The 16,874-nt window shown below is 43.6% G+C and overlaps 1 protein-coding gene across 1 annotated transcript in view; it reads left to right on the forward strand.

Moving 5' to 3' along the window:
- Nwd2 (NACHT and WD repeat domain containing 2) overlaps positions 1 to 16,874 on the forward strand; it is a 155,032-nt gene that overhangs the window by 130,594 nt on the left and 7,564 nt on the right. Inside the window, exons 4-6 of the mRNA XM_028868140.1 lie at positions 6,532 to 6,735; positions 9,517 to 9,661; positions 13,926 to 14,515. Coding sequence (XP_028723973.1) covers positions 6,532 to 6,735; positions 9,517 to 9,661; positions 13,926 to 14,515 — 939 coding nt within the window. The remainder of the gene's footprint in view (positions 1 to 6,531; positions 6,736 to 9,516; positions 9,662 to 13,925; positions 14,516 to 16,874) is intronic.

A 16,874-nucleotide genomic window follows, 5' to 3' on the forward strand; every position in this document is an offset into this window, starting at 1 on the left:
AGCCAAGCAAGACCCAGCCTGAACATGGGTGCCCCCATCCCATGGACTGGGCTTCTAAACCGAATGGAAAGGGAGAAGGAAGAAAGTAAACTGAGAAGCAGCAGCAGTCAACCCCTCCTGCTTCCTGACTGGGCACAATGTGGCCAAAGGCCCCCGTGGTCAGACCTATTCTCACCACCACACGGTGCCTGCTCTGATGAACTATGTCCTCAAACCGTGAGCCAAAACAAATCCTGCCTTCCTTAAATGGCTTTTCTCGGGCATTCTGTCAGACTATGGAAAGAGGGTTCAGCTATTAAGAGCTTGCACTGCCCTTGCAGAGAACCCAAATTTGGTTCCCAGCACCCATGACCGGCAGCTCACCACAGCTCCAGGAGATCTGACACCTCTGGCCTCTGCTGATACCTGTACTCCCATGCACATACACCCATGCAGACATACGTGCATACACAAAGTTAAAAATAAATCTGAAAAAAAAAAAAGAAAGAAAAGAACTCTAGTATAGAAATACGGACAACTTTCAAGACATTATCCTTCTATCAATTGGTGCCTGTGGTAGTTGGAATGAAAGTGACCTCCAATGGCTTATGTTTGAATACTTGGTCCCTAGTTGGTGGAACTGTTTAGGAAGGACTAAGAGAGGTGGCCTTGTTGGGAGAGGTATGTCATGGGGGGGTGGATCTTGAGACTTCAAAATCCCACAGCATTTGCAGTTAGCTTTCTCTGTCTAGTGATTGTGTCTAAAGATGTAAGCTCTCGGCTTCTGCTCCAGCGCCGTTCCTGCCTGCCTGCTACGCTCCCTGCCATCATGGTCATGGACTCTCTCTTGAACTGTAAGCCCCAAGTTAAATGTTTTCTCTTACAGGATGCCTTCAGCGTGGTGTTTTAGCACAGCAGTAGAAAACTAACTGAGACAGTGATGGCAATCTGGCCTTTTTACAAGGTTACATCTGGATTGTCTTTGATGTGGACATGATTTAGTTTGTAACTAATTTTAGTCACTTGTCATTACTTCCCAATTCACTGCCACTTTCCCACGACCCCTGTGCTAGTCACAATTCTCCAGAGAAACAGAACGAAGAGTGTGTGTGTGTGTGTGTGTGTGTGTGTGTGTGTGTGTGTGTTTGGTTTACTATAAAGAATAGGCCCTTGTCTTGTAATTATGAAAGCTGAAAAGACTCACAACTGCCATGTGTGAGCTTCGTGAAGCTCGGGAAAGTGGGTGGTGTGATTCTTGCCCAAATCTGAAGTTCTGAGATCCAGGAGAACCAATGGTGTAGGACCTAGTCCAAGGACAAAAGAAAGTCAGTGTCTCAGCTCAGGAGTTAGACCAGGAGAACAAATTCTCCTGTCTATGCCATTCAGTACTCTTCAGTTCCTCAAAGTACCAGGTGGGGCACACCCAGTTAGGAGAAGACAATCTGTGTTCATCAGTCTACCGATTCCAGTGTCAGCCTTGTCCAGATACACCCAGGAGTGATGCTTAGCCAGGTATCTAGGCTGCCTGTGATTCAGTGAAACTGACACCTAGAATTACCCATCCACTTACTTTTTCTTCTTGGAACCTATGATGCTTTTACAAAGTTTGAGTAAGCTGTACTTCTTCTATGACTTATCTTTTATTAGAAATTTAAATTGTTGTGTGGATACTTTTCTATTTCCCCATCACTCAGAACATTACATTAAGAAGTTGCTGCTGGTAAGATTTGGTTGTTCCTCGGCCAGGCGGCGGTGGCGCACACCTTTAATCCCAGCACTTGAAAGGCAGAGACAGGAGGATCTCTGTGAGTTCGTGGCCAGCCTGGTCTACAGAGCAAGCTCCAGGACAGGCACCAAAACTACACAGAGAAATCTTGTCTCGAAAATAAAAATAAAATAAAAAAGTTTGGTTGCTCCACAGTGAAGCACTAACAAGAAACATTAGTTGTGTGTGCCCGAGAATTCACCAAACCACATTGTCCCAACCCTCAACCGTATATTGATTGAAAGAATACCAAATCCATAGACCTCATAGACTGTGCAGCGCACAAACCGCACTGGGTGACCCCGTGAAGGGCACTGGCTAGCAGAGCCATCACAAGGAAACCAACCAGTCAAAGTCACTCTGAGAAGGGAGAGCATGTCTAAAGCTGAATGAACAGGAAGAATGGGGTTATTAAATGTAAAGTCCCCTGTGCAAACCCTGGTGCTGCCGTGTCTTCCGAGAGAAGTGGTCTGGGGTAAACGACTCGAGGCCTGTGAACCCTGGGGATCCTTTTCAGCAACCCTCCCCAGCTTACAGCCTCAAATGCTAATGAGACCTCCTGGAAGGGAAAGTTACATTTAAAGTGGAAGTTTTCTCCTAAGAAGGAGAAGAGACGCTTATGAAGGAGGGGGTTTGTCTCACCCGTGGTGATTGAGGCGGGGAATGCGGCATTTGCAGAGTATGCGTTTTTGCCAGCACAGGGGTCAGGGTAGGGTAGACACCTCTCTTCTTCATTCCTGATACTCTCATGAGTGCTGGCTCATGAACAGCAGCCCAGGGAGCACCTGCTACCTCCCTATAAAGAATGAAGCCCATAACCCCATAATGAGTCTGTTTCCAGACACATAGTTCATCAAACCCTTCAAGGATCCTTCAGTCTCTCTACTGTCTGCTCCAGTGAAAAACTACATACCCTCATACCCAGGCCCATACCCAAACGTGCTCAAGCCCAGGCAGAGTGAATCGTACATACAGAGCCAGGGGGAAGGGAGATCAATATTTGCCCAATGGAACAGAAAAGTCAATCAATGGAGAGGAAAGAAAATGTTATCTCTAAGCCTTTGAAAGCAGTGGCTTAGATGTGTCCATACCGCCAGGTACAGAAGGAAAGGAAGGAAGAAAAAGAAATCCTTTATCTTTATGCCCTGAAGCTCATAGTTAGGAAGAGCTCAGTCTTCGGGGGCCATTTCTTTCTCCTTTTTTTTTTACCTGTGATGAGATTCGAATAGCATAAAATGAGCCATGTAAGGGGCCTGGAGAGATGGCTCAGCAATTAAGAGCACTTGCTGCTCGTCTAGAGGACCAAAGTTCAGTTCCCAGCTTGTACATGGTGACTCACATCTATAATTTCATCTACAAGGTATCCAAGGCCTCTTCTGGCCTCCACAAGAATCAGGCACACATGTGGTGCACATGCATGCATGCATGCAAGTAAAACACTCAGGTACATATTATAAAAATAAAATACTGGGCTGGAGAGATGGCTCAGCGGTTAAGAGCACTGGCTGCTCTTCCAGAGGACCCGAGTTCAATTCCCAGCAACCACATGGTGGCTCACAAACACGTGTAATGAGATCTGGTGCCCTCTTCTGGCTTGCAGGGACACATGCAGGCAGAATGCTGTATACATAATAAATAAAAATTTTAAAAAAATAAATAAATAAAATAAAATACTTTTAAAGGAGCCATTGTAAAGCAAACAATCCAGCGGCATCCGATACATTTCAGTGTTTTGTAATCACCACCTCCGACAAATGCCAAAGCATCATGATATATTTCTTACACTAGCATTGCTTGTGCCAAAACTATGCCTGAAAGTGCTCAATTTTTTTTCTTACACTTTTCTAGATTGTATTTGAACCACCAAATTCTTGCTCCCCACCTAACTTACATAAGTTACCTTCAGTGTTTAAAAATGGGCCAACATATATTCCACATTTGATGGGGTGGGAGAGAGAGGTGATCATGGTGTTCTGCATGCAGGAAAACCTCATGTTTCTGTTTCTATGTATACGGACTGACTGCTTACACCATGCAGTGAGAAACTAAAATTTATTTTCTTCCTATGCATTTCTTCTGCTTCGGGTTCCAGGCACATTCATTGCTAATAAAAATGCAAAATGGCACGAAGTCCCTCGGTTCCTCAGCAAATGTTTGTCTAGACAAAACAAACTTGGTGTTTGGAGCCAGAAGGATGCAGAACATGGGAGGTGGAAGGAACCAGTAGGTAGAGAAGCTGCCTTCTGTTCATCGTGTCTGCAGCTACCTCAAGGTCACTCGTGGGTATTTCCCATGGCTGCTTAATCACAAAAGAGCCTCACTGGGACTCCATTTTGCCAGAGAGTCTTCCTGCAAAGCTTGTGATGATGTGGCTTCCTTGCCTGCTCCGCCCTATTGATCACATTAGACTTGGTAACTGTGTTAGGCTGGCACTCTACACCGAGGCTCTCCATCCCTGATAAATACCTGTGTTTTACAAACAACTTGTGTGTTACCTTAGACCTAGAAATACAAAGAATCCAAAATGTCTTCCTCAAAAATGTACCAGCAAAGTTCTTTTCTTTCTTTTTTTTTTTTTTGTCTCTCAAATAACAAGATAAAACGATGGTAGACTCTTGTCTTAGATTCCTGAAAAAAATAACTAACTCGTGATTTATGAGCATTCCACCTAAAAGAATAATCAATAGATGAAAGGGACGAGGGCAGAACAATCCAATAAGTAATTTTAGACCTATCCAGCCTGCTATTACTTCTATAAAGTTCTGTGTTACCACTCTGTAGTAGGCTCCCAATATACACTTATTATTCGAACTGAATACGGAAATTTTTCCATTAGTCATCTTTATGGTGCATTTAGCCTTACTCTATTGATCAAATAACTATATTGTTTGGTGCCAGGTGCTCCACTCAAAGAAACAATTATTTTTAAATAGATTTCGATTTTTGTAATGATCCGCTCTGTTCCCAGCTCCTCTCCTTCAGTACCTGCCAAACATCGTTCATGAGACCCAGTGCACACAAGCATGGCCTCTTGAAACTGAGACTCACTTGAAACCTCGCTTGAAAATCTGAGTTCTGGTAGGAGTCTTAGCTGGGGTCATCCTTGTGGATTCCTAGGAGTTTCCCTGGCACCAGGTTTTTCCCTAATTCCGAAATGGTCAGCTAAGACTCCTAGCAATGGTGGAGAGGGTGCCTGAACTGGCCTTCTCTGTAATCAGATTGGTGACTGCCCTAATTGTTATCATAGAGCCTTTATCCAATAACTGATGGAAGCAGATGCGGAGGTCCACAGCCGAGCATTGGGCTGAGCTCCGGGAATCCTGTTGAAGAGACGAAGGAAAGATTATACAAGCCAAGAGGGTCAAGGTCATCACAAGGGAAACAACTTATCTGGGCTCATAGGAGCTCACAAGACACTGAACGGACAGCTAGGGAGCTTGCATGGGACCGAGCTAGGCTCTCTACATATGTGTGACAGTTGTGTAGCTTCATCTATTTGTAGGACTCCTAGAAGTGAGATCGGGGTCTGTCCCTAAACCGTGAGCTGGATTTTGGGAGCCTATTCTCCATACTGGGTTGCCTTTCCCAGCCTCAATTCAAAGGGAGGAGCTTAGTCCTACCTTAACTTGATATGTCATACTTTATTGACATCCTTGGGAGGCCTACCCCTTTCTGAACAGAAACAGAGGAAGAGTGGATGGGGGAGGCAGAGGGGAGGCGAGGGAGGGAACAGGAGGAGAGGAGGGAGGGAGAGGAGAGAGGGGGAAACTGTGGTCAAAATGTAAAACAAATGAAAAATTTTAATTAATTAAAAAAACAAAAGAAGGAAAATGTGAGTTCTAGACTGGTTATCTTGAGATGCCTGCCCTGCTCCAGGGTATGCGCTGCCTTCCTCTTCGTCAATGTCTCCCTCCCATGCTTACCGCCTGTGCTTAAATTTAATTCCATATTAGTCTTTTCTTAATAAACTCTAGTTTTGCTTTTTAAAAGAAAATCCAAATTCCTGAACTCCTCCCATGTTCTCCTGCAATGTTTTATGTCTGAGAAGGGACTAGGAATCTCCATTTCAACAAGTATGCTGGGTGACGCTAAGGCACGTTATCTTCAGAGCCAACATTAGAAACCGATCCATGGATTTGACTGCTCTCAAGTCCGATGGGAGAGTCCGAAAGCCCAGGAAATCGTGGCTTACTTTACCTGTCCATTTGCACTGCGTGGTTATTTCTTGCCTTCGGGTGGCACTAAGGGGATTTTTTGCTTATTTGTCTGTGGGGATTTTTGCCAGTCTAGTAGGGGCAATGCTTTCTGTGTACATTTGAGTTGTATAGGGGGCTAGTGGTAGCACTGTGCCCAGTGAGGCTGCCTTCTGGTCCCCCTGGTGATGTGGATCTGGGGCTGAGAGTCACACCATCATTCTTGGCAGAGCAATTCCTGTGTTGAAATTTTTTTTCCCAACAATTCCTGTGTTTGAAACTTTTGTAAGGCTCAGCATGTTTCTTTGGCACCAACAAACATCAGCATAGAGCAGCTTCTGTTTTGTTATATAAACTGAAGAAATTGCCATAAAACTTTAGACCTTGTCATCTAACAGAATATGCAAACTAATTGTTCAGTATATTGAGTAACTTATTATACTTAGAGTTGATCTAATTGTATTTGTGAAAACAAGCATACACCATGATGTTATGGAAGAAAAACCGACCTAACAATGTGTCTTGCTGCTTATTAATATTTCCTGAGTGTCCCCATGCTGTGGGTATAAAATGAACTTTCTTGTTGATACACAGGGACTTTTAGGTGAAAAATATGGGAACATTCGAATCCCGGGGGAAGTCGAAGCTTCGGAGTTTGAGATGATTTTGGATGCTGCTGTAGAGGCAAAATTAGAGACGAAGTTACTGGAAGATTGGTACTGTCGAGATGAGAACTCTGTGCCGGCAGCATATTACCTCAGACCCAGGCTAGAGGTGACAAGAAGCAACAAGAACTCAGTAAGTTCGCCTTCTCTGACTGTCCTCTAGGGTAATTTTCCTTCCCTCTGGAGTCTATCTATGGTAAATTATACTAATGTAAGTCTATTGGTTATGAACTCTCTCGGAGGATAGGAGAACATCATGATTTAAATTGCTCTGGTTGGCATATGTCATGCCTATCATCTGTAAGTTCACCTACCCTATTAATTCTCAAAATGATTCCACCATTATCTTACCAAATGCTAACACCCCTCTTTCCTCTCATCCTGGTTAGTTTGTATGGTCAACTTGGCCCAACCTAACATGGCCTGGAAAGAAGGAATCTCAGTTGAAAGATGTGCCTCCATCAGATTGGCGTCGGTGCAGATTTGTGGAGCATTGTTGTAATTGCTAGCCGATACAGTGAGGGTTCCATGCACTGTGGACAATACCACCCTAGGCCAGGGACCCCAGGCTATGTAAGAAAGCTGGCTGAGCATAAGCCAGGGGGCAGCGTTCCTCCGTGGTTTCTGCTTCGGTTCTTGCCTGAGCTTCTGCCCTAACCACGCTTGTGACCTGAAAGCATGAGCCAAATAAACCCTTTCCTGCCCTAAGCTGCTCCTGGTCATGATGCTTATCACAGCAACAGGACGCACACTAGAGCACTTCATATTTCCCTTTCGGTTCCTCAATCAGATTTCCACAGAGCAGTCTCAGTCTCTCTCAGTATCTCAATTCTCCCTCACAGTGTTAATTTTCTCCCCTCTCTCTCTCTCCTGCTTTCCAGAAAAGTACTTCGGGTCTTTATTCCAATTTATTAATATTTTTTTTAGCTGTTTCTACTCTATCAACAGACTGATTTCCAAATTCAACAGTTGTATTTTCTTTTCTTTTCTTTTTTCTTTTTTTTTTTTTTTTTTTTTTTTTTCGAGACAGGGTTTCTCTGTGTAGCTTTGCACCTTTCCTGGAACTCACTTGGTAGCCCAGGCTGGCCTCGAACTCACAGAGATCCGCCTGCCTCTGCCTCCCAAGTGCTGGGATTAAAGGTGTGCGACACCACCGCCCGGCTTGTATTTTCTTTCATGAAAGTTTTGTGTGTGTGTGTTTGGTTTTTATTGTTCTTTGTGTGTTTGTTTCATGGATCCTTTTAAAAAATATGCTTCACTATTTTATGGACTCTTTGATAGTACATTTTTAGTGCATTTTTGATAGCACATTTTTAGTAAATTGTGGATGGTTTTCCTTGAACGGTTCCAACAGTACATGTTCTCGTAGCTTGTGTAGAATCAGAGAGTAAACTGCTTTATACCTCACTCTCTCCTCCTGTCCAACTTGGCTTCTAAGTAGATCTATTATTTGTCTTTTAAAACTGAGCAAAGGACAAAGAGGGGCACAGTGAGTCTGTTTGTTCCTCTGAATGCTTAGAGTTATATTTTAAGAAGACGTATATCCATCTGTCCTCCAAAGCAAGCATCCTGGATATAACTGGTACCCAGACAGCTTCAAGAGGAGAAGAGTGATAGTTTATCCATGGATCTTCATTCTTGTGTGTTTGTCTTTCTGATATGGCCTTTGTGCTGAAGAAATCAGGTCAAAGTCCCTGATTTCCTCACACACACACACACACACACACTGCCATTACTTAACATAGCTATAACAACAGTGCTCTCCTAGATGGGGCTACTAGAGTAAACTCACAGCATCCAGAGCTGAATAGACAGTAGTAAATGTAGAGAGCATGGACAGTGAAACCACAAGGAGCTGTTTTACACAGTGTTCTGGGGACGCTTGCTCCTATGTGACTATTTAATTGTTTGTTTGCTTTGTCTCCATTTATGTCTACGGTCCTCCAGGGAAATGTAAATCAATCTCAAAATGTCCAAAGCTTTTTATGCATAAATCATTCATAATTATTGTTGAAGAAATAAATGTGTGAATGAGACTTTTTTTTTTTTTTTTTTTTTTTTGGTTTTTCGAGACAGGGTTTCTCTGTGTAGCTTTGCACCTTTCCTGGGACTTCACTTGGTAGCCCAGGCTGGCCTCGAACTCACAGAGATCCACCTGGCTCTGCCTCCCGAGTGCTGAGATTAAAGGTGTGCGCCGCCGCCTCCGCCCAGCTGAGACTTTTAAATGTTTTGAGACTACATAAATATTTTTTTCTTGTTAAACAGTCCTCCCATTTTCTTAGAGGATTATAAAAAAAAAAATGAAGCAAAAAAAAAAAAAAAAGAAAAAACTAAAGACATATGGTGGCACACAGACTCCCCACCTCCTTAACTCTTCTTCTCTCCTCTTTAGAGGACATTATAAAGATTATATTGTTATGACATTTAAAATCAAAATGCAAGAAGGAAAGCTATGGTAAAATAAAAAAACCTGTCTTAGTCCTATTTGCTGTTACTATCACAAAATAGTAAAATAAAAGCCTGGCTGCTTTCTAAGGAAAAGAATTTCCTTTTTGCTCACAGTTTGGGGCTTTGAAAATTCAAGGCAGACACTGGGCTTTGAAAGTTCAGGGTGAGCACCTCCATCTCCTCAGCTCCTGATAAGGGACCTCTTGGTTATATCACCACAGGAAGGAGCTCATACAGACGAAACCATATGGTAAGACAAGAAACCAGAGAGCCTCAGAAGTTGGGCAAGTTTGCATGTAACATGAGGATGATTTCTTACTTCAGGGACTTTGGAGGGAGGAGGAAGAGGAAGTGAGGCGTTGGAGAGACCAGCTCTCGTAGCATTGGCAGACCCAGTCTTGCTCTGAAATCCTGGCTGATCTTCCCTGAGTTTGAGGCTAACTTTTCCACTTTCAACTTTTCCTAGATGCAGCCTCCTGCCGGTCCTGAAAATGAGAGGCCGTGGCAAGAAATATCAGACGAAATCAAAACAATATTTAAAGCTGCCGTCAAACTGCTCCACGAACAGGGTAAAATGAAGCACAGCCAGGCTAAGAGGTACCTGTTCTCAGGTAATTCTCATGTGTCTTCAGTCAATTAAGAAACGGGTGAAACATGCACGCATCTACGGCGTCTACAGGGTTCTTTAAACTTAACCCCATTTGGACCAAACAAAGTTGATTGGATAAATGTTTTCACATCCCAGAAACCTGTGTTAACTCCCGGGAAACCCTTTCCTTAGCTTCTCGGCTTCTCTAGCGAATGTGATTTTAAAAGGCGTTCAGAAGTGGCTGGGTACATCAGCCAAGACTGTCATTGTTTCTCAGCGGAGCCTTCCTCTCCCCTTAGTCTCCCGGCAAGTGTGTGTGGACCTGTCTTGGTCAATTTGAGACAAGCTCTGGGGAGACAGCAATGGATAAGAAAAGTTACTGTTCTCCTGGAAACTGATTGCAGGGAGGCAAAGGCACAATTGTCAAGTAATAAACAAGCAAGTTCAGAAATAAAATAACTTGTCACTGGAATAAAACATAGTTATATAGTAGTTATATAGTAGTAGGCAAGGAGGGATGCTGGGGCTCTGGTGTGCATAGGGTGGGCTGAGGAGATGATTTTTGAGAGGGAAGATGGGAGGAATCAGAGTTAGTAGCGTCATGACCATCTAAGTGAAGAATCCCAGGCAGTGGGACTAGCTGGTTAGAATCCCTCAGAGGGAGTGGCCTGGGTGTCGGTGCATAAGCATGGCCCTCAGCCAAGATCCTAAGGGGGTTGTTTACTCTGGAACCAAATGTGAATGACCATGGCCTGGGAACACAGGTTCAGGTTACTCCAAATACCCTGTGTAACATGGTAGCAGGTTCCTGAAGCTTTTATAGTTACAGAACAAAAGAAAGCAATAAATCAAGGCATTTCCAGATACATTGGTAGAGACATCAGGTAGATGGGTTACAGCCCAGCAGAGATTTCCCTGCTAGGGGCATCAGATACTGTCTGACAACATTCTTAGCCTGTAAATCCGTGGAAGCTAAGGGTCTGTTTGTATTTACATTCCAAAAAAAAGATTTTCCCCAACAGCTGAAAAGATGTTCAGTTGATGCAGAGGTAGGCAGAAAAAAAAAATGGTTATTCATGAGGCTAAAGGTAATCAGTCTAAGATAATTTAGCCCTGGACCTGCAACATTCCAGTTCCCCGCAATCACAACATTCTAGCCCATCAAGTAACCTCTTAGAATGTTCAAAGCAGGCAAGGCTTTATTCTGGGAACTGTCATGAACAGCAAGAAAGTCAGGTTTGGAGAGGATGACAGGAGGTCTGAAGGCAGCCATCTGAAGAGCTTTATACTAAGCAGTAGGTGACATGGGAATCCAGCGAGGAGGGTAAGGGACTGGAGAAAAAATGTGCCAGGACTCAATTTTATATTAAAATAGCACACACACACACACACACACACACACACACACACACACACACACACTCATACATACACACACTCTCATACATACACACAAACACATACACACACTCACACATGCACACACAGACACACATACATATACTCACACACTCACACACTCACATACATACACTCTCATATATACACACCCATACACACACTCACAGACAGACAGACACACACACACACACACACACACCTTCCAGCTCCTTATTACAGAGCAGTTTGTAGCCTCCCACAGGCAGGTAAAGGAAGTCTCATTGTCAGAAACTGTAGGAAAGCCCAGATCTGAAGGAATAAGGCAGTCACACAGTTTTGAGAAAACAAACACCATTGGGCAAAGGTTATCAGATATGTGGAACAGAACTTCTTTTTAAAGTTCATGATAAGAAATTGTTGAGGAAAAGCGATAATAATTGCACTTTCAGATTACTGTTTTGAATGCTGTGGCTTGAGAAAACAAATTCCCAATGCCATGTTCCAATGTGGTGAAAGTATCAGGAAGCTTTTATAGTTACAGAGCAAAAATCATCTGTGAAAACTCAAAAAGCACTTGACCCTCAACCACTGAATACACCTATACAAATAGCATTTTCAAGCTGTCAGTCATTCTGGTAAAGTCCAGTGGTGCAAGCACAAAGACAGGAAGTGAAAACGGTGTCCAGTGAGGACAGGGAAAGTCTGGAATATGTGTGCATCAATATCAGGAATTCTGTTCTGCAGCTTTCTGTTTCTATCACAAATGCTGAGGGGAGAAAAAGTCTTTATTTTGGTTCCATCTTGGAGCCTCCAGGCCATGATCAATCAATTAAATGCCCCCATTGCCTTTGGGCCTGTGGTAAGGTCACAAACCATGGCACTAGCTTGTGGCAAAACCATTCGCCTCACTATGAGTAATAAAAATGAGAAACAGTAGCCTAGAGTCCCATAAGTCCCTTCAAAGACATGCCGCATTGGACCACACCTACCTCCTAAACGTTCAGCCGCCTCCCATTAATGGACTCCAGGGAACACCCCTTTAGAACACACAGCATCTGAGGGTACTCCAGATCTAAATCACAGCAGGAACTATGAACACAAGTTTCCCCTAAACTATGAAGGTGCATGGTGCCTCCAAGATCTGGAGAATGGACTTCGTGTCACGTTGCTCCTTTATTCTGGTTCATTTATACGGTCGCAGGCATTGCTGGCTTTTTCTCTTAGTATTGCCTGCTTCCTCTCAACCCCGCACTGCACACAACTAGCAGGATGTATATCACATTAGCACATCGTAGTTGCTCAAGAAAGGTCAGTTTATGAAGAAGGAGCAAGGATGGCTGGAAGGAAGGGATGGAGGGAGGAGTGGAGTTGGTATTCTTTAATCTTTGCTTGTTTATCTTTGGGGGCCCACCACCCAGCTGCCAAATAATATATGGAGACTTACCCTTTCTTATGAATGTCCAGTCTTATCTTGACTTGTGTCTAGCCAGCTTTTCTAACTTAAATTGTCCCATCTACCGTTTGCCTCTGGGTTTTTATCTTTCTCTAGTCTATATACCTTTCTTTCCTTCTTACTCCATTGCTGGTTGTGTAGCTGGGTGGCTGGCCCTTGATGTGCTCCTCTCCTCCTTTCCTCATTCCTCAATCCTGCTTCTTTCTCTAACTATTCTCTCTGCCTGGCAGCCCTGCCTATCCCTCTCCTGCCCAGCTATTAGCCATTCAGCTCTTTGTTAGACCAATCAGATGTTGCAGACAGGCAAAGTAACACAGCTTCCCAGAGTTAAACAAATGCAACATAAAAGAATGCAATATGCTGGGTGGTGGAGGGCCATGCCTTTAATCCCAGCACTTGGGAGGCAGAGGCAGGCAGATCTCTGTGAGTTCGAGACCAGCCTGGGCTACAGAGTGAGTTTCAAGAAAAGCATCAAAACTACACAGAGAAACGAAACAAAACAAAAAACAAACAAAAAAAATAAAAAAACAAAGGATACAATACATCCTTGCATCATTAAATAAATGTTCCACAGCATAAACAAATATAACACATCTTCAACTAATATTTCACAACAACAGACTTATCTACAGGCTAATTGAGTGGAGGGGGCATTTTCTCCATTGAAATTCCCTCTTCCCAGATGACCTGTGACTTGTGTCTAGCTGATAAAAGTCTAACCAGCAACAGAGGGAAAAAGGACAGAAGGGAGAGAGACGGGGAGGGAGGGTAGGTGGAACTAAAAACGCATACCTTTTTCTGTTCCTCTATGTACTATGGCCATATGTGGTTTAGTTCAGAAGAAATTATGTTTATTCTAAGTCATTTTCTATACCTTTCTGAGACCATGGAATTGAGCAGTAGTGTAGAGAATTAGCATTGATCAATATTCAGAACATGGCTACATTTTTTTTTTACGATGTGCTTTTTCATCTCTAGTTCAGCACATCTGTCTAGGGTACAATACACCTCAGACTAAATGATGATACCACACTGTAAAGGGTGGCCTGACAAGGAACAGGAGCCTGACTATATCACTTGGCTGCCTCCGTGTTTCCTGGCCCTGAAGGGAGCCCGCTGTTTCCACATTTAAAAGGGTAAAGTTGGAGAGGGAAATTCAACTTAGAGCTTAGAGTCATCACTATGAACCCTGCATGCTTGCTTTATCAAGCTGTGTTCAACTTCTGCTTCCCATTGCAAGGGAAATAAAATATTTTATGAAAAAAATCCATTCTTCTGGGTCCTACCTGCTTAGGAAAAGACTAGTGTGAACTTGGAAATCCTCCCACAGGTTGCATCACTACAAATTATAGGCAAAATAATCTCCCCCAAAGTGACTAATAGCTACATATTAGGAATTAGGGCACATGGCTCCCTCATTTAAGATGATAATCCCCATCTTAACTTCTTCCAGCTATCGAGGATGAGTTTGACTTTGCTCTAGGCAAGCAAACTCCAGCATTCCTGAAGAAGTGTGTGTGCTACATCAGGAAGATTGCTAACATCGAGCGCTTCGTGAAAATCCCGGAGATGGGAAAATACATGGACATAACTGGAACCGAGCCAAGAATCATCCGTGACCCAGAAGCTCAGGAGAAGCTGATAAAACTCAGGGATGAATTCATTCCTACCATCGTCGCATCCTCTAACCTGAGAGTGTACACGTCTGTCACCCATTGTGACATGAAACTGGGCTATTCCCAAGAGATAGAAAACCATTACATAGAAGGACTTGGTAAGCAATTTTATGAGGACATGATTGACATAATTCAGGCAACAGTACAGCAGAATTTTGACACAGAGACTGATACGCTGTACGATGAAATTCTTCAGCATTCTTCGCTCTGTAAAACATACGCCTCCTTCTATGAATACAAGTGTGAATCGCTAAACATCTTGCATAAGTACATCCTGCCGAGCAAAGCCGGGCACATCAACCCTCTCGTTGTGTATGGTGGGCCATGCACCGGGAAGACTCTGCTGCTAGCCGAAGTGGCAAAAAAGGTAAAAACAAATAAATAATAATCTGCTCTTTCCTTTCTCTGTTTGTAGACATATTATTCTTTGGGGGAAAATAACTTAATCAAATTCAACTCTCATGTTCTGTGTTTGCTATCTGAATTATAAGTAGACCTTTTGGCATGGATACATCTGCGTTTCTTTTTTGCTGGTGTGATGGCTGTGCTGTGAGAACAAGATGCTTGGGATGTAACTATACAACCATTTTCTTTTGTCCTTAGTATTCCGACTCATCTGCCTCACTTGGATGAAAAGGGGAACCAAGTCTTCAAAACTCTTCTCATGCCTGTCAGGCAAAAACAAGCCTTCTAGTTCCTCTAGTCACTAAGTCAGGCTCAGTTCAGCCGAAAGTGTGTCCAGTCTAAGGTGATGGGGAACACTTTGGTCTCTCTTTTTCTCCTCCATCTGAGGCCTACCACAGTCAAGGCCCTCACTGTGGGTGTGGGAACATAGATGTCTTTATAGACCTAGTGCTTCTTCCTCCCTCCTTTCCCAGCCTCAACCACATTTATGATCCCTACTGAGTGGAAGTCTAGTGGCTACAGGAAGATGACAACTGGGGAGTTCTTACATGACTCCCATGCTGCTGTAAGGGAACGCTGAGCTTTTCTCTGAATAAGCATTCAAAGCCACCCACCATCTCTTCTGCACCCTGCCCATCATTTCCTGATCTTCCCCTCCTGCACCCCCAACCCCGAACCCACTGATCACCTTTCACTGCAGCTTCCTGAGAGCAGGACAGTGAATCCTTTCCTTGCTTATTGCTTTATCACTTCCTAGACACCCAATAACAAACTTCCAGAGTCTTTTAGGTAAGATCTTATCCAGGCAAACCCTGGGAGGAGGAAAGTACCCAGCCTTACCATCTCTTTCTTCTCAATGCTTCACATTGGATTCATGGGAAATACTCGGGTACTCTTTGGCCCACAGATCCAGCCCAGAATAACAGCCGTGTCTCACTCCTCCATCAGAGCTGTTAGCTAGCCTGTCACTCAGCCCTGTGTCTCTCAGATGTCATCAGGCACCAGATGACCTTGTCCACTTGCTTCACAGGGTCTCTACTCAAAAGTCTACTGAAGCCACGTTCTCTGGCTAGATGTGAAGAATGAGCATTGTTCTGCCTTCTCCTCTGAGGGTGAGGGGATGAGGGATCAGATCCATGGCTCCTTCATCTTCAACTTTTTCTTGACCCCACCCCCAACCCTGCCCCCAGCCCTTTTTGCAGGCTAACTGTGTTATCACTAAAGTGACTTCAGAATCCCCCTTTCCCTACATGAGTATTTGTGACCTCATTTTAAAATGTATTATATATTATCTTGCCATGTCGGCTTAAGCTGTACTAAACTAGATCATTTTAATTTCTGTTCCACTTGGCATTCAAGTGGAACGACTTCTGTAAGTCTAATGATCACTCAGAACTGTCATGTCATTATTCTGTACACTGCCTAGCAGAGCCTTCTCTAACTCTCTGAATATTCCTGTAGTCTGTCAGGGGCCACACAAAATCAAATTGATCATCCTGACTACAAAACCAGGGTTGGCTGCATTACACCTGTTGTGGGGTATTTGGTGCCAAATCAAATTTACAGGTGAGCATCAGGTATATCATTCTTACCCTAACTGGCTATCTTTTAGTAGATCACGTTCAGCTGCTTTCATTCTTTTGCTAGAAGATGCAACCCTTTCTTTAGTTAAGCACCAGCTGAGGTAGAGACCTGACCTTAGGCACCATATCTTATCAAAATAAATAGAAAGAGAGAGAGACAGAGACAGCAAGACTTTAACTCTGCTTTATTAGTTTGTATGTGTGTCTTCAAACTTTGGGATTATTTCTCACAGTCACAATGATGACACTGTGAGAGGCACATAAGAAGTTAGATGAGGATTTCCTTCCTGTATAAGGAAGGATATAAGGAACAGATATTGTTGAACTGATTGAGTAGAAGGTTCATGTGATGTGCCTACATGTGCATGAGAGGTCATAGATCGTATGAGACAGGCTGGTGTGCCCATACAGAGAAGCATCTCTACTCTGCAGTGTGCTAGTCATGCGAAGTTGATCTTGAGTGCTGGCTGGGCTCTATGTCTTCTGGAGACCTGATCCGGTTGTGTGTATCCAGATACTCACAGTACAGGTTCTTCTTATCAGTTTTCTCAGCCCTTCTCACCACTTGTCTTTCTTGGGGAGTGACTAGCTATCTGCCAGCAACGACTTTCACTGTCTTATGTCCTTGTTTCCAACAGGATCTCATAATGTCTCCTGTGAACCCAGCTCATACTTATAGGGCAGTTACCATAGACGCCACATGAACAGTAGCCTCAGCACATGAGCAACCAATGACAA

The sequence above is a fragment of the Peromyscus leucopus genome, chromosome 10 (genome assembly GCF_004664715.2).
Source record: "Peromyscus leucopus breed LL Stock chromosome 10, UCI_PerLeu_2.1, whole genome shotgun sequence".
NCBI lineage: Eukaryota > Metazoa > Chordata > Mammalia > Rodentia > Cricetidae > Peromyscus > Peromyscus leucopus.